This window comes from Poecilia latipinna, unplaced genomic scaffold, assembly GCF_001443285.1.
Source record: "Poecilia latipinna isolate Pla-1442-1.1 unplaced genomic scaffold, P_latipinna-1.0 Scaffold1468, whole genome shotgun sequence".
NCBI classification, from domain to species: domain Eukaryota; kingdom Metazoa; phylum Chordata; class Actinopteri; order Cyprinodontiformes; family Poeciliidae; genus Poecilia; species Poecilia latipinna.
This window is the reverse complement of record NW_015114084.1, coordinates 139,400-164,682: the sequence shown is the minus strand read 5'-3', so window position 1 is coordinate 164,682 and position 25,283 is coordinate 139,400. Positions and strand designations below refer to the sequence as shown.

Here is a 25,283-nt window from a genome sequence, read left to right as displayed (position 1 = left end):
TCTAATTTTTTTATTATATATTTTATTACTTAAAAAATACTCATTGTAATCTACATCTTGTGGAACACTGACAAAACAGACTTGCGTCTTTACGTCCATTCAGTACAAGGGACTTAAGCATTTTGATTTATGCTGCTTGAACCTTTTTACACAACTGCACTGTAAAGGGATCTATGTTTTCTCACATTGGTAATGCAAATATACACAATGAAATTCTATGAAGTAATGTTTCAAAGCATAAAGAGTAGTCAAATGTATTCTACTTCATGTAGCTAAAAGGTTTCAGTAAAAGGTTTCTTTATGTTCAGGGAACAGTCCCAACAACCCAAAAGCAGAATGACTGACATTTTTGTCAAAATGTGTTTAAATTTTAGTTTGCATACAATGTGGGTGTGCAATCAGTGGCCCTTCACCCACACTACAGAACAAATGTGGGCAATATAAACTTAAGATTTTAGTACAAAAAGTTGTCATTTTTATTGTGAATTTGAAAAAATATTTACAACTTATTTTAATTCTTTTTTAGGCATTTCTGTGGCTCTATCAGAGCTCAGGGTTTCTCTTCGCATTCTAAAAGTCTTAAAGTCATGTCTATAAAATTATGGCTTTGAAATATCAGTTGGCGCTAATTGCAGGTGTTAAGTTTTGTTGCGTCAGGACTGTTCAGTCTTGTATGAATGTTGTTTTTTTCTCACGAGATTTTTCTGTCATTCAAAGGTTTGAGTCGCGCGCATTCTGTGACTCGAGGCGGGTGGTAGCTAGCTGATTTTGCTAACTAGCTTGCTTTTTGCGTCTGTCATTAAAGTGCAAATGCGTCAGTAGTTGCCATCATCTCACTTCTGTTGTCAACATATGAACCAGCAGGACCCCTTATATTTATGATTTTTTTAAGACTTGAATTTAATTCAAACTGACATTAAAAATTATGTTAAGTCTTAAATATGATTAGCTAAAATCTGCAGATGCCAGCAGTGGAAGAAATAGTTCAAATAATCATTCTGACAATAGAGACTGTTTATAGGGTTTTCAAATGTCATTGATAGGAATTTATCATTAATCTAAAATCTTAACACTTTTCCACACATCTCACGAACCAGAAATGTTTCAGTGTACATGTAATTACTGATGATGTGTGTGTGTGTTCAGGTCTTTTGCATCACTTAACTGACAAATGTCCCTAATATTAATTTAGCTGTAATGTTACTTTGTGTAAAATGAACTGTGTTTTTGTCAAACATGCTGTGTATTGATGGTACAAAGAACAGGACTAATATGCAAAACCACTATTTGCTGTTCTGCAACAGTTTGCACAAGGCACTGTAAGGACTATCTAGAAATTCAAATAAACACCAACCCTGTGAGAGGCTGATATGACAGTTAAAGATGACAAGAAACCATAAACTAATTGCAAAATTTTACAAAGCTGCATTACCATCATTATTTAAAACCAAAATAAACTCTATTAAAATAGAAACCTGTTTAAAATTGATGAATGAAAAATATTTTTTTGCTCTTTTCCGTGAGATAATAGATAAACTGACTAATTGATCAGTGCCAAATAAAAACATTGTTAGATGTTGTACAAACTGGAAACGATCCAGTGACAGGAGTCAATATAAAGATCCCTCAGACATTTGGTTAAACTTGATTAGATGGTGCAAATTTCTGAGTAATCGGGTTCACCTTCAAGGTTAATGTTTGACTCTGAAATGTTAGAATTTAAATATTTAAATAAAGTAAGTCCTACTTGAATAAACCTTTACCACTTTTCTGAGTCTCATAACTGATATTTGATGATGTCATTGGAAAAAGTGTGTCCTTATAACTAAATGTTTTGAACTTTAGCATAGAGATACCCAAGTACAGTTCTTTAGATGTGGACCAGGTCCTAACAAACTACAGAAAAACAGCAGAGTTCAGTTTAGAACAGGGACTTAAACATTATCAAATGTTTAAGAGAAGACTGTGTAATCCATACCTGGTATATGAGGTATAGTCACAATAAATAGGAAATTATGTGTTCACTGTTTGTACACTTATACAGGTGCTGTTTTTGGATTTCTTTGGAGATTCTTTTTACAATTCAACTTTCAGATTCTCTCCAAGTTGGCACACTGATCCATATCATAGGTGTGGTTGAAATAAATCCTCTTTTATTCAAATTAGTCTGTGTTTTCGGTGGAACATTTTCATATGAGAATTTTTTAAAGGTGACAGAACCATAAGCTAATACAATTCAGAATTAATAGTTGTAAAATCTTTCTGATATTGTTTGATTTTTAAGTCTGCGTGGTCAACACGAACCCCCAGCAAGCTAGCGCAAAAATAGTGTTTCCGTTTTCTCTGTAGATATTGACAGTCTGAACGAACTTAAAGTAGTTAATTTTATGTTTGCCCCCCCAAAATTAATCCCATTTTAATGGAAAAATTGTGTTAATTTTTCACAGTATTTTATTCACAGTATTTTAGCTCATTTATAAATGTCACAATTTCAAACTAAACATTTAATAAGGAAACTAGATATTTAGCTCAAAGCTAAATGGTTAGCTAAAGTGCAAATTCACGAGGCGAAGCCCGGAAGTGGACTATCAAAATAAAACCTGCGTCTTGGCTGTAAACGTTCGTAGCCAGTAAAACGACTCATTTGATGGTTTAAGCTGAAATGTTGAACATATCGCTAAGAAAAGAAACAACAATGAAGAGATGCAAGTTAGGCAGTCACGCCGGTAGGAATTTATTTGAAGGTTCACAAGACTTTGCAAGGTTATGGGTAAGTGTTTACAAACTAAATATTTAGCATACGAAGTAAATATTTATTTTGAGGCTGTTAACTAAATTAAATTAATAGTTTTATTAACAAACTAGTTAATCAGTCTATTACTTAGCTAGTTAATAAGCTAACTCAATATTTGGTTTGAAGCTAAATATATAGCTAGCTAGCTAACTGAATATCTATTTTGGAGCTAGATAGTTTGTAAATGTAATATTTATCTAACTAAATATATAGTTTGACACTGACATTTTAAATGAGTAACAAAGTGGAAAATATGACTAAAAATGAACTCCCTTTTCTTCGTCCTATGTCAGGCTAACTACAGTACGAGAAAAATATGGCCACGCACCGCGGCTTTTCAAATTCTTATTTAGAGGTAAATTAAATTACTATCACATTGTTTTCAAGGAATATTAACTCCATTTGTTTGTCTGCTTTAAAATATTAGGTGTGTAGAAAATGTAATGTTATGAATTAGAATAATTAGAATGTTCTATCCTTGGGATTCATTCAGCCTAAACCCAGATTCATAGCTCTGTGAAAAGTAAAGTAAAATAGTCTTCCTGTGGTGTTGCAAAAGGAGATAACTGGATGTAAATACTTTTAAGGGCGTATGTAAAGCGTCTGAAACATTCATTGTTTATAAATTGTTTTATTTAATTGCTCTGCCTATAGAATCATTCTCATGTTTTATTTGGTTTTAATGCATTTTGATAAGTGTATTTAAAATTACTGTTGGTTTTTCAACCCTTCCTCATCACAATTTAAATACCTTGTATTAAAGTCTAGATTTGACATAGAGAAAACACAAAAGAGTCTTAATTGCAGGTTTTACATCTGTTATGGTACAAACTAAGCTGTGTACATTTTAGAGTATTTAATACTGGCTACATAACATGTATAGCTTACTCTTTAAACTAGTAAAATAACTTCGTGCTGTCTTTTATTTTTTTTTAAAGGAGGGAAAAATACCTGAAATATAATACTTTATTTCATAACAGCTACAGATCCATCGAGATGGCATGATAAAACAAAGAACCGTCTGTAATCTGATTTGACAGTCAAATTAAAGTGTCGCTGGAGCCATTTTTGTTTGCATGTCCTCCATAAACCTGGTGTGAAAACTGGCTTTTTCACTGGACGGCTACTTTTTTTCGGCCAGTTTGCTGCTGTGAAGGTTCACAAGGTTCACTGATGTGCGTCAAGAAAACACAGGTGAGCTCATCTTTTTTTCATAATAAATATATATGCAATTATTTAGTTGTAGCCTGTCTTAGGTTTTTATGTTTTTAATGATGAAAGCAATTAATTAATTAAGCAATTAATATGGTTTTGATGACGCATTCAGTGCGCTGCATATTTTGAATTTTTTTAAACATAACACAAAAACCTCTTGCCTCTAACGCCATAAATGTCAGTATGTGTATTGTTTAAAATAATTTTAGCAATAAAAGAGATTCATTTGAATTTGTGCACTCTAAAAATAAAAATATACAATTTGTGCAACACGGATGAAGTGTCAGTGATTCAAGTATGTGTCTGATGAGTGTCAGATTTTTATCACAGTTTTTTGTCCTGACTCAGTCGATGTGACCAGTTTCATGTGTTTATCTGTAAATAAGCATTACTCCTGATGTTGACAATAAGACCAATTATGATTATATATAAGAGATGTAAATGCATTCTAGAATTATGATCCATAAAAAACAAATCCAAATGTAACATGTCTATAAGAAGACTCACATTAACAAAATAATTATAGTTGTTAAATATTGTAGTTTTGTGTGTTTTTGCTAAATAGGGACATTTAAGGTCCACAATCCTTTGTACAAAATTTTTGTAATCGCATTGCAGTTTTACAATTTTAATAAAAACGATACAAAAATAATGTAACATTTACTATTTTAATAGCTTTATTGTTTTAACTCTTTAAATACAGAAAATACTGTGAAACGTATTTGAAATTAGATATAAAAAGTGAATTTTAGTTTTATATGTTCTTATTTATGGCCCGCAGTGTTCCTGTGCGTCACACCCAGTCGTCCTATTAACATACAACTGCAGTCAATTATTTTAAATCTAGATCAGCTCAGCCATATCTATGGTCACTTTTGCAACTTTCTACAATATTTAATTAGTTGTTTTTCTGTCTTTTTTTTAATGAAACATTTATCCGTGTAAGTAGGAAGGATTACAAATAAAATTGGGTCACAGGATTACAGATCCACAAGTGTAAGGCAGACATCCTTGTCCCAGCCCATCCTGGGAAAACCTGAGTTGTTTCTAAGTCAGAACTTTCACATAAGTCCCTCCAGTAAATTCTGGATCTTTTGGTTTTCCTCCCTGTGAGAGATACTAAAAAACTAGCAAAAGGAAGTTTACTTATCAGATGCCTAAGCTTTTTCCTCTGACTGTTTTCAGTGCAGAGAAACATCACCTTTACACTGGGATGATGGACGATGGCACAATAGGCCTGTCGCAATAAGCAATAAATCAATTAATCGCATGATAAATTGAAAAAATCTCAATATTTTCCAACGATTTATCATCTTTCTCTTTTATCTCTCTTTTTATGCCAAAGATTTAATAACAAAAGTCTTCAGTCTGGTGCTTTGGTCTCAACTAACCCGTTTTTTGAAGGACAATTTTGTTTACAGAGGCTTCATAATTCTTTTTTTGTTGTTTTTGTTTATTTATTTTGGATATTTAAGATATCTTTCAGTCCAGTGTTAAATGTTCATTAGAAGTTAACGTGTATTGATCATTGAGAATGTGTTCTTGCGTTATATTATCTGAAAAAGGTTTCAAAGCAACAATATTATCGTTTATCGCAACAATTCCTGGGACAATTTATCGTCCAGCAAAATCTGTTGCCATGACAGGTCTAGGTATGACACAGGAACATGATCCAAACAATCAGAGTTTTACTTGGTAAAGTTTTACAATCCAGTGAATTAATTAAAAAAAATTTTTTACAGGATCAAGATGTGGGTCTTCATATTTCTCTACATACTGAGTCTAAACTGTCAGGTTTGTCATATTCCACAAAAAGATACTAAAAATTAAAATGAAAACATCAGATTTAATAAAATTGTTTTTTTCCTTTGTAGACCTCTACAACAGGTAAAGAGTATTTCTTTAAAGCTTCTGTTTCACTGGTTGTTGGTGATGATGGTAAAGGCTTCACAGGTTACCAACTGGGGGTGCTCTTTACTTTAAAGCTGCAGTATGAAACTTGTATAAAATTATTTTTTACATAATTGTTGAAAGTGTCACCATGTCATGGCAGAATAGTAAGATACAGATAATCTGTCAAAAAATCAAGCTCTTCTGACTTCTCCCGTTGCTCCCAGTGCTAACTAGAAATAACCAGAGTCAAGAGGCGGGTCTTAGCGCTGTCAATCACAATGTCGTGTGGCGCTGCTCATCCCTCTCCTATTCCCTCTTGCTCTCTGCTAAGCTGCAGCTATCAGGGAAAGTTGTGAATGCTAAGGCTAGTAAGTGTAGCCACAAATGCTGGCATATAAATGGTTTTCCTGTAAGTTGTTTCTCTGCCTTTCGCACATTTTTATTAGCAAGTATGTGAAGTTGAGTGACAGCGGTAAGACCCTCCTCCTGGTTCTGATTGGTTGTTTTTTTTGGTCAGGAGTGATGCATTTCATTAGACGTCAATAGTAGCTCATGGAAGAGGTGGAAGAGATTGATCTTTTCACAGATTATCTGTCTTATATTATACTATCAGGACACATTTTAACAAATTTGTAAAAAAAGTATGTTCATAAAAGTTACATACTGCACCTTTAAGCATCAATTAATGTTTCAGTTTCTCTTTGAAAGTTTCAGAGAACTCAACGCAGATGTATTATGCTAAACTGAAAATAGACAGAAGTGCAATTCAGAACATCAGTTCAAAGCTGAACTTTAATGTGAAAGGCAACTTGAGCATCGAGGACGTTACAATGACCACAAGTAAGAAAGAAACAAAGGAAGATTCCAAGTACTGTACTTTTAAATTTGTCAGTTCCAGAAAACCAAGTCGATAAAACTTTGTTTCTTCAGTTTTTTTGTTTGTTTTATGATTGTGTGTTTCTTCCACCCCCAATAAGAATGTAAAGAAAACAACAATGGTAACAAAACATGTAAATGCGAAGAAGGCCACAAATGGAGTGATGAAGTTCGTCTCACAGGGGTAGATTGTGATGAGAAGAACTGCACCCTCAAGGCTGACTCTAATTCAATGTGCACTTTAAGCAGTGCAGGCATGTGGACTTTTACTGTTCATTTCACCAAACATTTTAAACTGTACATGTGTGGAGAAAGGGTTGATGCTCTGTAACCTTCTACATTTTGTTCTTAACAGTTGATATCACAGGGAAATTCACTCTGGAGGGAGCTGAATTTGAATCTTGTCTGACAGATAAGAACTCAGGCACATATAAGGGTTGCCATAATAATCTGTTAAATAAGGTAAAAAATAATTTCCATAATTAAGATAATTATTCATTTGATACATTTAGAAATCCATAAATAATGCAGATAATGTCTTTTTAGATGAAAACCGAATACAGTAAAATAAGAGGATTTGACAGTCTAGCAATAACACAATTCAGGTACTTTCTACGCTAACAATAAAAAAATCTGCATGCATTGATTTTTTTAAATGTTTAAAATTATTTTTTGATTTTGTTTTTCACTAAAGTGTTGGGAGCGTTATTGTTGATTTTACAATGAAGATCGTCTCTGACGTTAGTTCGGGAGAACTGTTCAACAAATCTACAGCTCTGACAAAAACTCTAACAGGCAAAATGACTTTGGAGACTAAAGGTAATTATATATTTCACCGGTTGGATTCATATTAAAGTTACATTTCACAATAACTTTACATCCTGTTTTGTTTCTTCAATGACTTACAGTGATTTTTTTTAAAGACTTTCACACCAAAGTTAAAATGTAATTTTACTATGGTGGAAAAATAAGATAGTAAAGTTATTTAAGAAACCTCTTCAACTTTTTATATAATATTAATTGTGCTAAATAAATTTTAAAAGTAGATGGTGCAAAAAGAAGGCTGCATAAGTATACACACCCTGAAATTATCACTTTATCACATTTCTTTATTCAACAGCCCTCACCTTGACCAGTTTCCATCCTGCTAAGCCTCCTGAACTTTATATGAGGCTAATAAGGTTTTCTAAAACCTACAATAATTCTGAAATAAATGCAAAGTGTTCTAATAAGCTATCACTTTACAGGGTGATGCTAATGCTACCTCTTTATTATAGCTTTAAAAGAAAATTGTAAGAATTTTATTTAACAGACTAGTTTTTTTTCTTCAGTTGCATTTTAGAGGAAAAAAAAAATTACAGCCTCATTTTTTAAGATCATAAACTCCTGTGTAAACTTTTTAAAGTTGTAAACTTTTTAAATTCACAGGCATTGTCACTTTGGATATATCAAAGACATCAGTGCCATATCACGACAAAACTTTAGTTATTTGTAAAACTGAGAGACAGCTTAAAGCCAAACCAAAGTGGAATCTGCAAAGAGAAGATGGAGAGTTTCTCATAACTGATGGCAGCATCTCAACAGTGGAAGACGAAGAAAAAATAAGTACAGTCACGATTAAACATGTTAGCGAACTCTGGCAAGGTAAGTTTGTTAAAACCGCAACATTTCAGATCATTTGGCCCACAATACCTTGCGAAATGTTCACAACCCATTTAGTATTGTCATTTTGTTCAGTCATCCTTTCATGACAATTCAAGCTTAGTCAGACTGAATGGGTAGTATCTGTGAACAATTCTTTAAGTCTTTAATTGTGTTTAGCTTTTGACTTTGACTAGACCATTCTAGATACAGATACACAATAACTTTAAAAAAAAACAAAAAACAATACCAATAACCAATAGTTTTCTCGTTCTAAATGCCTTGTTTTGTGAAAAGCTTCACCAATGAATTTGAGTCCTGCTGGCTTATTGCTAACGTCGTTAGCATCCTGGGCATTCGCAAATACTTTGAATTCTCCACCAAAGCAATGGCTTGTGTTTAAGTTGACTGATCAGATTTGACGTGTTAAAGGTCGTGTTGTTTTTGTCCTCGCCAAACTGTCTCTCAACATTTGTTAACCAAAGTCAGCGTATCGTTTTCCTCCGAAACCTTAAAAGAGCCTCCAAACCAGTGGTTCTTAACCTTCTTTGAGGTACCAAACCCACCAGTTTCATATGTGCTTTCACTGAACCCTTCTTTAGTGATAAATAAAATATGATTTCTATTTTCCAAATTAAATATATATATATGTCTTTTTACTGGTGCACAAAATAAACCATGCATGAAAATCACCTTGCTCAAAGAACAAAACCATGAACTCATAACAAGTTACGGTATTACTTTATTCTGGCCCCCCCAAAATATTTCAGCCCCATAAAAGAATTTCAACCCCCAAAATATTTTTTTACTATTTTACTTATTAAAAATAAAGTTGGATTTTTTCAAAGAATTTAAAAATTTTTAATAACTTATTTTTTTATTTTATTTTAAATTTAATTTGTTTTTTGTCATTTTGAATCCACAAAATACTTTTTTGGGACCAGAATATTGCCCAAAACTTCATACGATGCTGTAAGGATCGGTTTGTTAACGGGTACAAATCCAAGAGCAGGCAGAGTGGCCCTTTCATCAAAACTGGATCGTTTCACCCTGAATTCAGCAAGCATTGTGTTCTTGTATTCATGTGTAGAACCCAGGTTAAGAATCACTGCTCCAAACTTACGCTTGTTATGTTCTCTGTTTACCTGGGCTGCATTCACATGGTGTTGGAAGTTCCAACTTGGGAGTCATTCGGACCTTTTATGTTTATATTTCTCTTGTTTGCGTGTAACACTCTGGGATAGTTGATTTATTATTTTTTAACTGTTTTCTGACGAATTTTAAAATTGTTTATTTGCAGTCAAAAATGTTTTCTCCAGTTATACTGACACCACTTTAACTCAGTGCAGGTCTCATGGAGGAGGAGTAGAAGTGCTCAGGAAAAAAAAGACAAACACCCAAACATTTTATCAATGCTATTCATTATGATAATGGACACATAAGAATTTAATTTCTTGTACCGGTTCAATAACTATCATGCATCCCTTATTCTAACAGATGAATATGCTTTGATGTAAAACATTTCAGCTCCGTTGTAGTTTCTCCCATTATTGCTGTGTATCTACCTCTGTCCATCTATCCCTTTTAGCAGAAAAGCTTGACAATACTACTGTAGTGTTTCCGAGTGGGGAAAAGTGTTTTTCACTATAAACAGCATTTTGCCTGTAGGGCAATAGGTTACAATTTGGTGTCACCTGCCCAGTGACACCAAACATGTTTCCAGTGTCTCCTACTTGACTTGTGTCAAACTGCCAAAAGGACAATGAATGTATTTTATTTTTCCTTCATAAACTCCATATTTGAGGAGTGTACTGTCAGAAATCCAAGCTGAGCAGTGGATTTTCTGCAGCTCCTCCAGAGTTAAATGATAAGGAGGACCCCCAGGCCTCTCCTATAGCTGTAGTACAAACCCCAAACACGCACTTCTACAGTGGCTTGCAAAAGTATTCATACCCTTTGAACTTTTCCATATTTTTTTTCAATATATTTGATTGCAGTGTGCAAAAGCAATCAGCCCCTTTTTGCAAGCCACTGGATTTTGTCCTCAGAGAACAGAATTTACATGTAAAAAACATCATGCAGTTTTATAGACTAATGCAGTGGTTATGAAATCTTTCAACTTCTGAGTCAGGGTATTTTATGAGTTTGCAAATAGTACTTCAGTGACAACACAAATTAGCTTAATCAATTATTATGTTTTTCAATTTCGTAACATTTTTGTAGAGGATCTCCAGAGCCAATACTTCTTGGTTCACAGCTCAGACTCCAGCTTTGGGAAGTACTGGACTAAGGTCTAACACAGTATGTGTTGTTATTGCCATAAGCAGGATTATTGAAATAATAATACATGAAAAATACACATGTACATATCAGTAATATACTACTTACATGAGAAAGTTCACAACTCTCAGTCTATGTCATAATCCTCATTGTTTTTGCTCGTGTGTGGTGGGGCAAAGATCCATCTCCTCAGTGTTAAGAGAAATGGGGTGTGTTCACCATTTTTAGAGCAGCAATATACAGCACAACTACTTACCCGGGGTCCATCACAGTGTTATTTGTCAGAATTGTACTTGGAAAACAACAGGAAAAGAAAATTAGTCTGTTGACTGAGCATTTATCACATAATGGTTGTCTAATCCCATGAAATATATTTCATACCTTTTGCCTCTGTTTGAGCCCTCCATGTTCTTCCTTCCTCAGGAGAGTACATATGTCTTTTTGTTGAACAAGAAGATCAAATAACTATAAACCATAAAGCCAACGCTACAATGGATATATGCCTCAAACCAAAGATCGACATTTCTGCAGATCCAGCATTTCCCTTGTGTAAGACAGAATCAACTGTTTTTGTTGTGAAAGTGAAGTGTGAGATAAAGAATACCACTGAAACGTACAGTGTGAGCTGGCAAGAAGGTGCCATTGAAAAACCCATGACTCCAGGTAGGAACCTTTTACTAGCGTTATTCATGTTTGCGTTTTGAACCATCTCCTAACTGAATTTATTCTTGTAATACTTGTCCTGTTTATGTCACTTTCACAGAGGGAGACAAACTGATTTATTCAGCTGATAAAGTAGTTAACTGTAAGTCAGGAGGGGACAGCTCTTCCACAGGTTCTCCACTGGTATATTGCAACTTTACTAATGAGTGCAACCAAACTTATGGTGCATCTATGAAGGTCGAAGTCATTTATCGTAAGTATCAGTTTGAGATAATGATGCCGTTTTATTTGATACAATGTATGTTCTTTACTGCAATGAAAAAGCATTTTTTTTAATTTGGTGGCAACAGTGGTAGTAGTTTGTCTCACAATCGGTGGGTTGCTGGTTTGATTCTGCCTCTGTCATTCTGTCCTTGGGCAAGACACCACTACTAGTCTTGCCTGCTAGTGGTGTCCAGAGAGCCCAGAGGAACCGGTGATGCCTCCATCCAGTAACTTGCCACCATCAGCATGTCAATGGATGAATGACTGAATGTAGTGTGAAGCACTTTGGGGTCCTTTAGGCTTGATAAAGTGCTACACAAGTACAGGCCATTTAACTTATGAAATGATGGAAATGCAAGTGGAATCAAACATTTGGGCACTTTCAATTCAGTGTAATCAATTCTGACCAGTCATGTATCTGATAGAGAAGTACTTTGAGAGTAATTCAGAATATCACAAAAATGTAGTTTATTTCGGTACTTCAATTTAAAAAATGTGAACATTTGCTTGATATATTTCAAGTGTTTTGATGATTATGTCTCAGAAAATGAAACTCAAGACATCTGGTCTTATAAGTTTAATAAAAGAAATATTAGAAACACATCACAGTCTGGACATTCAAGAAGAAGACTGCTGGGTGACAGATATCCAGCAGTCAGTGACACCCTACACAAGGAGATTAAGCAGAAAAAGATAATTGCGAAAGAAGCTAGCTGTCTATAGAGTCTTGTCTGCACACTTACTATGTTAAAGTTAAATAGAGGGAAAAAATGCCACATGAATATCTATATGTTGAGAGCCCATTCAAGAGTTTATGGTAAAGAGCTAAGGCATGCACGGCAGCTGAAGTTTAAGCTTTAAGAGTCACAGCACATATCCAGGGCTAAAGCTGTCACATGCCATGATTTCAGCAAATGCTGAGCCTGAGACGAAGCAGGAAATAAACCGGACTGTTTTTCAGTGGTCCAAAGTCCTCCTTTCAAATCAAAGTAAATTTTACATGTAATTTGAAATACAAGATTTTGGAATTTGGAGGAAGAGTGAAGAGCCATACAGTCCAAGTTTCTGGAGTGAATACAGCTTAGAGAATTTATACAAAATCACCCTCAATTTTATGATTCAAAAGAAACTGTTTAAAAGTTAATGTGATACTTTTTGCATTTTTCACAATAACATTTTTAAAGTTGGAGTTTTGCTCTGCATAGTTTTTGTTCTAAATGATTTTTTAAATTTGTGCTAAACAGCTGATGAAAAGTACTGTTCAGCGGAAGGTGAATGGGCAAACACCAAGGCCGGCTTTACTGCAGAAATAAAATGCAAGGATAAAGCTGGAACAAGAAAGCGAAAGTGTTCATCTGGGTGAGATTTGAACTCTTCACTATCAGATAACATTTGTTTCCTCTAACTTTGAAAAACACAATTTATGGTTTATTTAATTAATGAAACATATATATAACATTTAATTTTTGTGCTGACTGGTTTCATTAATGTTCATTTAATACTTTCAGGGAAACTGGCCGGGAAGGGATATGGGGTGACGAGGTTTCAGAATGTGTTGAAAAGGACCTCGCTAGTGTGCTGGAAACAGCTGCAGTATGTGAACTTTACTATCATATTAACTTCCTGTCATTGTACAGAAATGAGTAGTACAGTATACTTAAATATTCTTTCAACTTTTTTATTTTTATGGAATTACTGTAAATACGAATTGTTACTATAACAATTATTCCAATTGTTACTATATCAATTATTCCAGTATAATAATATACTTCAGCTTGCTGATTTAAGAAGTTGCTGTAGAATAAACTATAATAACTTTCATATTTATTGTGTTTTCAGATTAGTGACATTGGACTTGGCAAACTGGAGTCAAATGCTGCAATAGTATTTGAACGCTTTGTAAAGGTCACAAAGACATTAAAATTACCTGGTTATGCCAACATAAATACATCGGTCACAGTATTTACCACCATGAATGAAAAGTTAAATTTAACTACTATTACAAATGATTCAGCAATAGAAGTGAGTATCAAAGCATCTTGATTTTTATGAATTAAGACATAATCAGTATGCTTTCATAACTTTATTAAAAGGTTTATTTCATTACAAATTCACTGATATATTAAACAGTGTTAAGGTTAAAAGAAACCATGATGGCTAATAAAGCAGTTTCCAACTAAGCTTTCAGCCAACTCAAAGCTTTTTGGAAAAAAGTTAAATGTCACCAAACAATTGTTTTTTTCTAAGAAATAGCCTTTTTCAATGTAGTAATCCAGATAATTTATGCATCTTTATTCAATTAAAGAGTTTTCACTAAACTTCAAATTCCTAATGCCATAAAATGACACTTCTTACATGTCACAACCATCTTCTAGAAAATGACCTGTGATTCTGCTTTTTTTCAGAATTATCTATACTCATCCAGTCATTTGCTGAATAAAAGTCTTGAAGACTCATGGAATGAAGGCACTACTGACAACTCCTCACTTTCAATGGCTGAGAGATTCATGATTTCTGTTGAGAATTTAATTAAAATATCAAATCTGACTGTGGGGACTAGGAGGGAAAATCTGCAAGTGGATTTGTGCAATACATCCAACTGCAAAATCAATGTTTTCAATGTCTCAGTTTCAGTTTCAGGTGGAGTGAATGTGAAAACAACTGCATTCAAACAACTGGATAAATATTTGCCCCATCTTGACAATAAATCAGAGGTCAACAGTATCATTGTTTCCGCAACTGCAGAAAACGCAAGTGACATTTCCATAAAGTTTGAAATGATCAAACCAAGACCTCGTAATTTTGAGCTAAAATGTGTGTATTGGGACACTAAAAACCACAAGTTTTCATCAGAGGGATGTAAATGGGGGGGTCCCTCAGACGAGGGCCTATGTGAATGTAAGCATTTTTCCTCATTTGCATTGCTACTGTCCAAGGAGCCCCTGGAAGTCCCTGGTTTAACTTATGTAACTTATGTAGCTCTGTCAGTATCAGTGTTGTCACTCGTTGTCACTCTTGTGATAGAACTGATAGTCTGGAGCGACGTAGTCAAGACGAGTACATTATATTTACGCCACACTGCCCATGTGAACATTTGTCTGTGCTTGCTGATCGGTAACCTCTGCTTTTTGGCATCTTCTTCCAACCCAGAGAGTATTTCAGACCTTTGGTGTCGAACCTCTGCGGTGCTGAAGCATTTCTGCTATCTGGCTATGTTCTTTTGGACGTTTTGTTTGAGCGCCACACTTCTTCATCAGGCAGTGTTTTTGTTCCATAAGGTGAGCAGGGCAAACTATCTGAGGTTCTCGTTGGTTGTAGGCTACGCCATCCCCTTGATCATAGTCTTTGTCACGTTTCTTACCTGCAACGGTGGAGCTGAGGGAGTATATTACTTCAGGAAGACCTGCTGGCTGGTTTATGGTGGACTTTTTAAAGGCACTTTTTATACGTTTATCATTCCAGTGGGAGCAATTGTTTTCATTAATGTGTTCTCAATGCTTGTGGTTATCATGAAGCTCGTAAGCCACCACTCAGAAATACACCAAAAAACCGACATTTCACCAGAAAAGGAGAAAGCAGCAGCCAAAACTGTTGTGAGATCCATTATCCTACTGACCCCAATTTTTGGTGTGACGTGGATCTTTGGATTTGCCATTTTGATTTTTGATCTCACAAGCGGAATCGCAGCATATGCATTCGAATACATCTTCACCATACTCAACGGATTCCAGGTACAGTCAAAATATTTTATTCAATGTAACACATAAACAAGCTGAAGTATTTGAAATACAAGTACACTCTCTTTCAATTCCAGGGCTTCTTCATTTTGTTGACCACATGCTTCGGAGACAGAATGGTAAGGAAATGAGAAACTAGCCAGATAATGATACAGCTCAATGATGCTACACAGTGTGATCTACAAATGTGTCTAAGCTGTTGTTTACAGCAATGTTAAGACCTAATATGACTAGAGTGTATACACCCCTGTTTAAATTCCAGATGTTAGAGGAAAAAACTACATTTTCCACCTTTAATGTGACATATTGTGGTTTATTCAACTGAAAAAATGACTCTTTGATTGCCTTTGTGGACACACCCTGAAATTAATTAATCTACATAATGTCTAGGTGTCATTGGACTGCATTTACTCTTTTGCGTAATGCGTCCTTTAGTGAACAAAAAAAACGGTAATCTCACAAAATGATAATTTGGAGAAGAGTGCAATAGACCCAGAGTGTTCAAAAACATATCAACCTTAACAGTAACACTGAAGAAGCTGCAAACATTTCTGGTGTGAACTGGTTGTGTTCTTATTACAATTTCCTATATGCTGGATGCAAGACAGAAAGTCCATGTAAATCCCTTTCTAACCAGACTAAAAAATCCATAACATGTGGAGCTTTTGACCACCAGTCTGAAAAGTAAGTTAACACACAAACACAGCAAAACAAGAACTGTACCCATGGTAAAACATGGTGGTACTGTATATCATGCCAGTTATGGGTTAATTCGCTGTACTGGTAGTTTTGTCAAGGATAATGCGGTGGGATGCTGACTTGCTTAAATTAAATTAATTCAGTATTTTGCAATGGTGCCCACTAAGGTTGTTCAAAAACATGAAATTCTTACACGGTGTATACATGGTTAAAAGCCAGTACTGATAGCTGCCATCTTTTATCATGATTAATCATTGACATTTTTCTGCCAGATAACCATTTTAATGATTTTCTCACCATAATTTCTACAGACTCGTGAGGCTCTGCTGAGATACATTAAGAAGAAAGTAGGTGCTCCGCAACTACAATTGCATGATACCACGGCTGTTTCTCTTATATGTCTTACTGCCATTTGTTCTTTCCTCTGATCTCCAGGCTCCAGCATCTAGTGTCAGTGAAAGCACCTCTAAGTCAGAGGTGACATGGAAGAAATGAAACCATTTTCATCTACATGTGAAACTAGTATCACTTTTTTGTGCCATTGAAAATAAATGTACAGTGTGCATTCACTTTTTACTGAGGCCGAGAGCGGATGTATACTTTTTCCCAAAGGTTTTCTCGAGATAACCGGTTAATGTTCCAGTTTCTGGAAATAACAATATCATTTCCCATTGGTTTTCTGGAGATAGAGTTAATTTCCTGATGGTTTTCTTGAATCGAGTTCATTTCCTGATGGTTCTCTTGGGATAACAAGTTAATCTCGATAAACCAAACTTTGCTTGTACCGTTGTACAAATACATGTGGCATGTATTTGAAGGATGGAATCAGGTTTAACACACACCAGTCATCTCATGATCTTGAGATGATCACAAGATGATTGGACCAGAAATGGTTTTCTCGAGAAAACCACTGGGAGAAAGCATATGCTGAAAACGTCCACTCTCGACGTCCGTAATTTTTTTATGTGATTTTTTTATTAATGTTGTTGGTAAAATTATAAATGTATAGTTAATTATTTTTAGCCTCTTTGTGTTACCCTTCGCATGAACTTGTTCTGTATGCTCCTTTAGGATTTAATGCGTTAACTCAGCTTACATAAATACCAGCTGTGATCAGATTGACATTGAATTCTTCAAGTTTTAGTTGATATATTTGAAGAGAAATGGAGCAAAAGACTCGACCTGCATGCCAAAGTGATGTTTTAGTGAAAGCTGAGTCTAGACTTAGTTTTTCTCCTCGTTCTAAAAGCAATGTCTTCTTCATATTCTTTGCTTTGCTGTAACCACTCCGTATCCGAGTCATTTAAAATACCTTCTTCACATAGTTTCTCACGGAAGTCTTGGTACTCAAGCTCTGCTCTGTAACATATTAAAAAGATTTGCAACATTAAATCAGAAACTTTTGTAAAGATTGTTCATAATAAAGCAAAAATAGGTGAAAAGTGGGCTGTGTGTCATACTTTTTAAGGAATCGAACGCAGTCTTCTTTTCCGTATATTTCGGCTAGTCTTATTGGTTTGTCTCCACAGCAGTCCTCTTTGTCCATTGGTGCATGGAAGGTGTGCAGCATCCGCAGCGCAGCCAGATGACCGGACTCTGCAGCATAGTGGGCAGCGGTCCATCCGTGCACTGTCCTCAGACACGGATTGGCTCCATTCTCTAAGAGAATCTTGACAATGTCTGTATCTCCTGAAAAAAAAAAATGCAATACAGAGTTTTCTAAAACATAAAAAAACAGGTTTAAATCTGGTCCAGTAAACACAAACTGATATGGTTTTACGGTGAATCTCATAACTTCGCCAGCCGCTGGAGAAGTGATATTGGTTAAATAAAATGAAAGCAAGACATTTGTAGCAATTAGAAAACATTAAACCACACTTTATCCTTTATGTGGACAAAGCTAAAATGCAGGATAATCTTACAGGTTGATTCTGTTATCCTTTTCTTAAACCTTTCTGTATTTAATACACCAGACTGTCTCATTTGGACAGGTTTTAGACTACTATTTAAATAGATTAAAGTAATTCCATACCATTTCAATTTGAAAGAAGGGCAAAATTCTGCATTAAGAACCATTTTTATCAGTGTAAATGAAAACTAAAGTTATCTTGGCGTTAAAATTACCCCTAAAATCAAAACCATTGTAGCATAAAATGATGACCTGTTTGTGAAGGACGTAAATGCAACACAAGACTGACAGATATCATTGTCCCTGTTAATAACCAAATTCAGTTCCCATATAAGTAGCAGTAGCAGAAGAACTTTAGAAAATTTGAGACCCTTTTCATTAACTATTTTGGGTGTTATGGAGCGCAGTGATTAATCTAACACTGTAATTTTGTTTTTCAATTAGTCATTCCTACTGCACTTTTTTTCTAATATGTGTATAAAAAAACGAATAAAGGGTATGTACTGTAAACATTTGCTTAGTTGTAGGCAAGTCAGTTTGAAGATTGTAGTTGGAATTAAAACTATCTTAAGAACTTCAAAAATATTTGAACTTGTTTTCAAGCAGAACCACCAAGCAGCAAAATGCATTAACAGTGATTGCATGAAAGACTACTCCAAAATGCACATTTACAGTGGCAAAGTTAAACTCAACTTCTGACATTTAGGTGAAACTATTATGCAACATAAATTATGTTTAAACTCTAATATCCAGGGGAAACAAAGGAAAACTTTGGGTTTTCTTGCTGCCAGTCGGTAAAATAAGAGTCTTTATCATTCCTGCATCTCTAATATTGATTTCATCTGCAATCAAATACATAATTTACCCGCTTGATGGTCCGTCCTGCAGTGCATTCAGAGTATTCATAGTAACTTTTCTTTTACTCTTAAAACAATATCAGGATGCGTCTGTGAATACTTTTTGGATGCACTGTAATATTTAATGCTTGTGAAGGATTAAATATACTTGTATATCTATAAAAACTTTCAAGAGTGTACTGCTTACATACTAACAAAAATCTAATGTATACTGCATTCCTAACAATTCACTTCACCTTTTAGTGGTCATATTGTTATGCCTGGGCAGTCTTCATCTTGAGGTGCTAGGCATTGTTTCTTTTTTTGATAGGTTGAGATCTTAAAGCAAAACAATAGGGGTTTAACATGCAACTAAAGTTGACAAGACAAAAGACAAGCTTTAGATACTAAAAGATATCTTTATATACATTTCATGAAAAAGAGAAAAGAACTAGAAGGGTCTCAGTTCTTCCGTTGTACATCTAGAGAGAACGAGGACAAATGTAACTTGAGACAGCAGGAAGAAAAGACCTGGAGGTAGAAGGTGAAGTTCCTTCTAAAACGCCCACCATTAGCTGCTGCCCAGTGCAGAGGGGTTTTACAGCTCCAGTCGACGTCTTTGTTATTGGGATTGCACTTCGGATTCCTCAGTATCTCCTTCACCTTCTCATAATCCCCCGCTGCTACCACTTGGTGCAGCTCTGTCATTTTTCTGGAGTTGCCCAGCAACGACTTCTGAATTCAAAATGGCGGAGTCTTCACCTGAGCACGAGAAAGGAAATAGTGCCACCTGCTGGACAGACCAGAGGAAACAGCGCATTTGAAACGCGACAAGCGCCTGAAATAAAAGACTGACGCTTTTAAATGACTTATAGTGTAGGACTGCCTACATTAAAACATGTGAAATTGAGAGAAAATGTATAAATGTAGACATTTTTGCTTGTGGAGAAAGGTTCAACCTTTGTGCTGATCATTAATGTGCTGAGATTTTTGTTACATAGTAGTGAGAAAGTAACAAAAATAAGTTACTTTTAGTTTTTGTACATTTGGTTTTATGATGGACCAATAAAGAGTGACGCATGTAAAGAGATAGAAAAAAGATAACTTTGCAAATAGAAAAAAAAAAGTATTTAGCTTCCTTTACTCTGACACCCACTATAATGTAACCAATTGACTCTAGAAGCCACATAAATGAAGCACACTCATGGGTACTTCAATATCTATGTAAAATCATCTAGTGAAGGTTTTGGAAGTTAGAGAACATTAGTTGGCAGAATCAGTAGGGCCAGACAGAGTGGGTTCAAAGCAAAAGCAAACTAAACCGCTCCTCAGGACCCACAAACCACCAGGACATGTTTGGACGGTCACATTTATAACCAATAGGCCAGACAATAACTGCAATTAACAGAAGCAACAAGGGGATTAAGAAAGCAATAGGAAATTCTACTTGCAGTTTCTTTGCTTTCAAATGAATGAACATATATTTGAAAATGCTGAAATATAACTGAGTATTAAAAGATTAAAAGAGTTGATCTTGCAAGGATGAGGGACAAAGGTTTAGAATACCAATCTAATGTGGGAGAATTAATGTGGAAGAAAGTGCTTTGATCATTTGAAATTTCTGACCTGCATGCTAAATTCTCTGTGGCAGCGATCAAACACTGCACATAATCCTGAACTCACCATCCCAACACTAAAACTGTTAGCCGAGACAGAGCAGAGTTAATAGGAAGATGAATGGAGCTAAATGCAGGGCAATGTTTGAAGGAAACCTGTTTGAGACTGCAAGAGACTTGAGACTGGGGTGAAGGTTCACTTTCCAGTGGAATGATCTTCAGCATCCAGCCAGAGATAAAATGGAATGGTTTAAAATCCAAGCGCATTCACAATTAAAAACACACACGCATAGCAACATTTTCATGCTGTATAGACCACTTTGCTTAATTAAAAAACTAAAGAAAAAATGTGTTTTACCTTTCAAATTGTCAGAACTATATCTTTTAGGTTTCAATAATTTTCTACAAAAAGCAAATAATTCCATTAAGACCAATTACAGAATCAAATCTGAGGTCTGTCTAACAGAAAAAAATGCAATCAGGCTTTTCAATTCATTTGCTCATTAACTTCTTTATTTGGTTTTGTGAATGTTTTAATAGACAAGAAGAAATGGGGATGAAAAATCCTCAGAGGCATATACTAGTCTGTTATTGGATGATGATGTGACTGCAAGTCACAACCATTTCAGATCTTCTGTGCAGTCAAACTGACACTTAAGGAAACTAGGGTAATCAAAAGATTAATACAAAACCATCATACTTCTGGATATGCTTCATTCCACTAAGACACAAAGTGGAGGAATGTTTGAGTTGGACTGCCTTATGAGCAGCTGGATGTCTGAAGGTTCTCTGTCACAGCACATTCTTCTGTAAATGGTTTCCAGTATTGTTGCAGTGACGCATTTATGGAGATTAACTCACATTCAACTTCCACTGCATACTGAGGAACTGGCATCTCTGAATGGCTCTCTGCATTGAACACAGTCAGTTTAAGGGGTTTATCAACCAAAAGCTTGTAGAAGAAGTCATAAACTTGGTCATCCCAGGAGCCTTTAGACTCATCAAATCCAATCAAACGACAAAGAAAGGCCTGGGGTACCTTCTCAAGAAGATTCTGAGGCAAAGGTCTTGTGTCTTGGATGTCAATGTCTGACTCGTTACCATAGTCAACAAACAGAACATGTACCGTTCTGTTGTCTTTCTGGACTACCATCGCTCTGCACCACAGCTTGTCATCAGGAAACAAAGCAAGACAATGGCTCCCTGGTCCAAGACTCTGAAGGAATGTCACGTCCTGCTGTGCCTTACCAGCTTCCTGGGCTAGCTGGGACACTTCGCATAAATCCTCCGTGTTGGCAAACTGACACCAGAAGAATTTTGGCTCTACAATGCAGGACGCGTACACCATTTCGGTTTTAGTTTTGAACACTTCTGGCTGCTTGTATGTGAAAGTACTCATTTCTTTGGAGGGCCCAAGATTATCCTTGCTGTTGCTGGCTTGAAAATCTTTTGCCACAATAGAATGTTCTCCAGAAAATGACTTCCAGTATTTCTGAATGACCTTGTTAACCACAATCTTGTCACATTCTGTGGTTACGGTGTGTTGAGGAACACCATTCTCTGAACAACTTCCTACAGCCACAACTGTCACTTTAAGTGGTTTGTCAACTATGAGATTGTAGAAGTCATCGTAGACCTCATTATCCCAAAAGCCACTGGACTCCATGAAACCATCCAAACGACACAGAAATGCCTGAGGAGCCATCTCTAGCAGGTTTTGAGACAGCGATCTTACATCTTTTTTCTCAACATCACATTCATTGCCATAATCAACAAACAAGACATGGACTGTATTGTCTGAGTTCTCAGTTACTTGAGCTCTGTACCATTTGTTGTCTTCTGAAAGTAGAGCAAGGCAGGGAACACCAGGTTTAAGATGCTCAGGTGAAATTACGTCTTGTGCCTTTGCAACCTCATTAGCAAGACATGACACTTTGTCAAGGTCTTCTGTGTTGGCGTGCTGACACCAGAAGTAATGTGGGCCTGAAATACAAGAAGCATATGCATCCACAGACATATTTTGGGAAATATTTGGCCAGTTGTAACCCTCTGCATTTTGCTTTGGGTAATTGTGGGATGAAAACTGAGTCATTTCTAAGTTGCTGTTGAGACTATGATTTAAAGTCTCCGTCCTGCTTTGATTGTTCTCAAGAATGATGTCCAAATCCTTCACTTGCTCCGCCTTTGGTGATGAGGCATATGTGGGACACATTTTCTTGTTTTCCTGCATTTCTGGGACAGTGTTCTTTAACATTGATGATCTGGTGAGTTCAGGTGAGGCATGATCCTCATCTGGCAGAGTAGTCTTTTTTGAGACGGAGAATTCATCATCAGTGTTAGAAATTACAGCGGTCATCTTTGGCCGTCTCATTTTTGTCACCTTCTCCCTGACCAAGGCATTTACATTTAGTGATCCATCAAATAGTTCAACCAGCAGCTTCCCCTTCTTCCCTTTTGCCGCTACTGAAATGGTGAAATTGTTCCCTACAGCATGGTAGGCAAACCACTCGTTGATTTTAAGTGATAAATCTGCAGGAACATTGAACAGTCCGAGTGGAACAGCCTGAACAGGAACAGACCTGGCGATACTTGCTTCAGGAGGCAAGGGGCGAATATCAGTTTCAAGAACAGCAAGGGTGTCCCCATAGTCAACAAAGTGCACCTTGAGATTTGGGAATCTTTCCACTATTAGACCTCTGTACCACTGATTATCAGTATACTTGGCTAAGCAAATGCTATTAGGTCCAAGTGGACAATCTGAGCTTTGATGCTTGCCAGGTAGCAGTGCAACACTTTTCCAGAGTTTTTCCAACATGTGCAAATTTCTGTCCAATTGGCAGTAGAAGTGATGGACCGATTCAGAAAATGTCACCAGAATCTTCTCTTCTCCACCCACTTTAATATTGTGTGTGGAGTAGTGATACTCATCTACTGGGACTTCTGGGGGGCTTTGATTCCCAGTTTCAGAAAGATCACAAGACTGAGCCAGGTGCTTAGGCAGACTCTTGGATCCAGATTCAACATCTACCACATTCTGTTCCAGGTCAGCTTCAGATGTTACAGCATTCCTAACATATTTTAATCCAGGACCAGAAACAGAGTCCAAGTTCATAAAGTTCTGGAAGTCTCTTCTTGCAGCAACAGCCCATTTGGGACTGATGGGTTTTTGCACACTAAAGAGGAAATACTGAAAAGCTTGTGCATTCACTCGCAAGATCGCTGGATCTTCAGGCTTTGATGATGTATCGAATCCTGTTGATACAAAAACATATACATTAGAGCATGTAGCAATACCAGCTTATAGTCATATCAGTCAAATTTGATTAAATTTAACAGTGCATAAGAGACCGTCTCAGTGTGAAAAATAAATTTTTCTGTCTTTAGAATTTAAAAAGACTGTACTTGTAAACTCAAAAAACACTGATCATATATAAATGTATCACATTTCATTTTAAAACAAACTAAATTTGAACTAAAAGAAAAGTTTAGTTTTTCCACAATTGATTTCTGATTAAAACTGTCAGATACCAAAAACACCTGAACTGATGTCATTTGTTTTGTATTTTTTAAATCTAGATTGGCTATGGTTCAAATTTTCTAATTTTTTAACAAATTCCCCATGACATTTTCTGAAATTTAATATTTTCATTTTAGTTTCTTAAATTAGCCTGAAATAACTAAGCTATGCAAAATTTTGACAGAAATATGACCCATTGAAAATTCAGTTGTTGAGCCATTGCTCACCAACCCAGATTGTCTGTATTTTGTCTCCTTAAAGACGGTGAGGCTATGCAAGCACACAGGCTTTTAAATAGTAAAAAGTAAAATATTTCTTTAGGATGAGGTAGTTTAGAAAGAGTAACATGTTTGGAAACATTTTAATTGGAATTATAGTATAGCTAATATTTTTAATAGGACTTATTAAACCAGTGCTCTCGAATTCCAGTCCTCAGGCCCCCTGCTCTGAATGTTTTAGATGTGCCTCTATTCCAGAACAGCTGATTCAAATGATTGCATGACTGTCCTGCAGAAGCCCGTTAATCACCCACAGATTCAATCCAGGTGTGAGTAGAAGGGAAACACCTAAAACATGTAGGGGAAGGGGGCCTAAGGACTGGAATTGAGAAGCACTGTATTATTAAACAGACATATTAAAAACTTCTTAAAATTGATAGTTTTAGAAACTATCAACTATCAAAGCATTTCCCTTTATTTAATCATGTTTTTGCTTCCACTTCAATAAATGCAAATTGGACCACAAACAATGATAAACTTTTAGTCAAACGCAAACTTGGACACACCCATCCATCAAGCTTTTCTAAAGACAGAGTGGTACATGTCCAGTTCTAGCATTACACGATTGTTTTTCTGGACAAAAATGAGAAACCTTCTTTCAAGTCATTTTTATATTGATTCGATATGATTGATTTGATAGAGAAACCAGTTTTTCGGCAATCGGACTGCTTTGCTAATTTCATTCATATTTTGCATTCATAGCTTATTGAAATTTAAACATATTTAAAATAATTTTACTTTTACATTTTTAATTAACAAAAAACTGGTACTTGTGGGCCTCAAGTACTACTTTTCTACTTGACAATTTTAGCCCTCGTAGCAAAATGTTTGGCCACCCTTGCCTTACCATGTTCATTGTTGTTGACTGATCGTTTCATCCTGCTCCTCTCGTTGGACTTGCGTTATGCTCACGTGGTTTTTTAAAGGCTTCGTTTGACAGCTTGATAGTACGTCATCATCAGGCTGCTGTAGAAGTCACTTTTTACATACTTTGATAGCATCCTGAGTTTCTAAAATGTCTATGGCTCACAGGTTTATATAGCAACACTTAATTTATAAAAAACA

The 25,283-nt window shown here is 35.7% G+C and overlaps 3 protein-coding genes across 3 annotated transcripts; 1 reads left to right on the top strand and 2 right to left on the bottom strand.

Annotated features, from left to right (window-relative positions):
* Nucleotides 1-3,088: 3,088 nt before the first annotated feature.
* LOC106962857 (adhesion G protein-coupled receptor F5-like) lies at nucleotides 3,089-17,082 on the top strand. The gene is made up of 19 exons (XM_015057509.1): nucleotides 3,089-3,149; nucleotides 3,775-3,988; nucleotides 5,752-5,803; nucleotides 5,884-5,896; nucleotides 6,611-6,742; nucleotides 6,880-7,032; nucleotides 7,134-7,240; nucleotides 7,325-7,383; nucleotides 7,473-7,597; nucleotides 8,207-8,422; nucleotides 11,123-11,362; nucleotides 11,463-11,615; nucleotides 12,871-12,985; nucleotides 13,135-13,219; nucleotides 13,466-13,648; nucleotides 14,032-15,357; nucleotides 15,441-15,482; nucleotides 16,374-16,409; nucleotides 16,498-17,082. Exons 3-19 carry the CDS (start codon nucleotides 5,759-5,761, stop codon nucleotides 16,555-16,557), a joined length of 3,090 nt encoding a protein of 1,029 aa, XP_014912995.1. The 5' UTR covers nucleotides 3,089-3,149; nucleotides 3,775-3,988; nucleotides 5,752-5,758; the 3' UTR covers nucleotides 16,558-17,082.
* A 104-nt stretch (nucleotides 17,083-17,186) lies between these two features.
* Nucleotides 17,187-20,218, bottom strand: ankrd66 (ankyrin repeat domain 66). Its single transcript, XM_015057516.1, has 3 exons — nucleotides 19,377-20,218; nucleotides 17,523-17,751; nucleotides 17,187-17,421 (listed from the first exon to the last, which is right to left on the bottom strand). The coding sequence occupies exons 1-3, from the start codon at nucleotides 19,513-19,515 to the stop codon at nucleotides 17,265-17,267; spliced, it is 525 nt and encodes a 174-aa protein (XP_014913002.1). The 5' UTR covers nucleotides 19,516-20,218; the 3' UTR covers nucleotides 17,187-17,264.
* A 696-nt stretch (nucleotides 20,219-20,914) lies between these two features.
* LOC106962858 (tudor domain-containing protein 6-like) lies at nucleotides 20,915-25,227 on the bottom strand. Its single transcript, XM_015057510.1, has 2 exons — nucleotides 25,066-25,227; nucleotides 20,915-23,675 (listed from the first exon to the last, which is right to left on the bottom strand). The coding sequence occupies exons 1-2, from the start codon at nucleotides 25,094-25,096 to the stop codon at nucleotides 21,184-21,186; spliced, it is 2,523 nt and encodes an 840-aa protein (XP_014912996.1). The 5' UTR covers nucleotides 25,097-25,227; the 3' UTR covers nucleotides 20,915-21,183.
* Nucleotides 25,228-25,283: the final 56 nt, after the last annotated feature.

Bases quoted from the DNA above. Each gene is read 5' to 3' on its own strand.
- LOC106962857 (XM_015057509.1), top strand. From the start codon at position 5,759: ATGTGGGTCTTCATATTTCTCTACATACTGAGTCTAAACTGTCAG. The intron at 15,483-16,373 runs GTAAGGAAATGA...TAATTTCTACAG, and splicing joins CATGCTTCGGAGACAGAATG to ACTCGTGAGGCTCTGCTGAG. The intron at 16,410-16,497 runs GTAGGTGCTCCG...TCTGATCTCCAG, and splicing joins TGAGATACATTAAGAAGAAA to GCTCCAGCATCTAGTGTCAG.
- ankrd66 (XM_015057516.1), bottom strand. From the start codon at position 19,515: ATGACAGAGCTGCACCAAGTGGTAGCAGCGGGGGATTATGAGAAGGTG. The intron at 17,752-19,376 runs GTGGGCGTTTTA...TTTTTTTTTCAG, and splicing joins GCACTGGGCAGCAGCTAATG to GAGATACAGACATTGTCAAG. The intron at 17,422-17,522 runs GTATGACACACA...AATATGTTACAG, and splicing joins TGCGTTCGATTCCTTAAAAA to AGCAGAGCTTGAGTACCAAG.
- LOC106962858 (XM_015057510.1), bottom strand. From the start codon at position 25,096: ATGAAACGATCAGTCAACAACAATGAACATG. The intron at 23,676-25,065 runs GTAAGGCAAGGG...TTGTATCAACAG, and splicing joins AGTCAACAACAATGAACATG to GATTCGATACATCATCAAAG.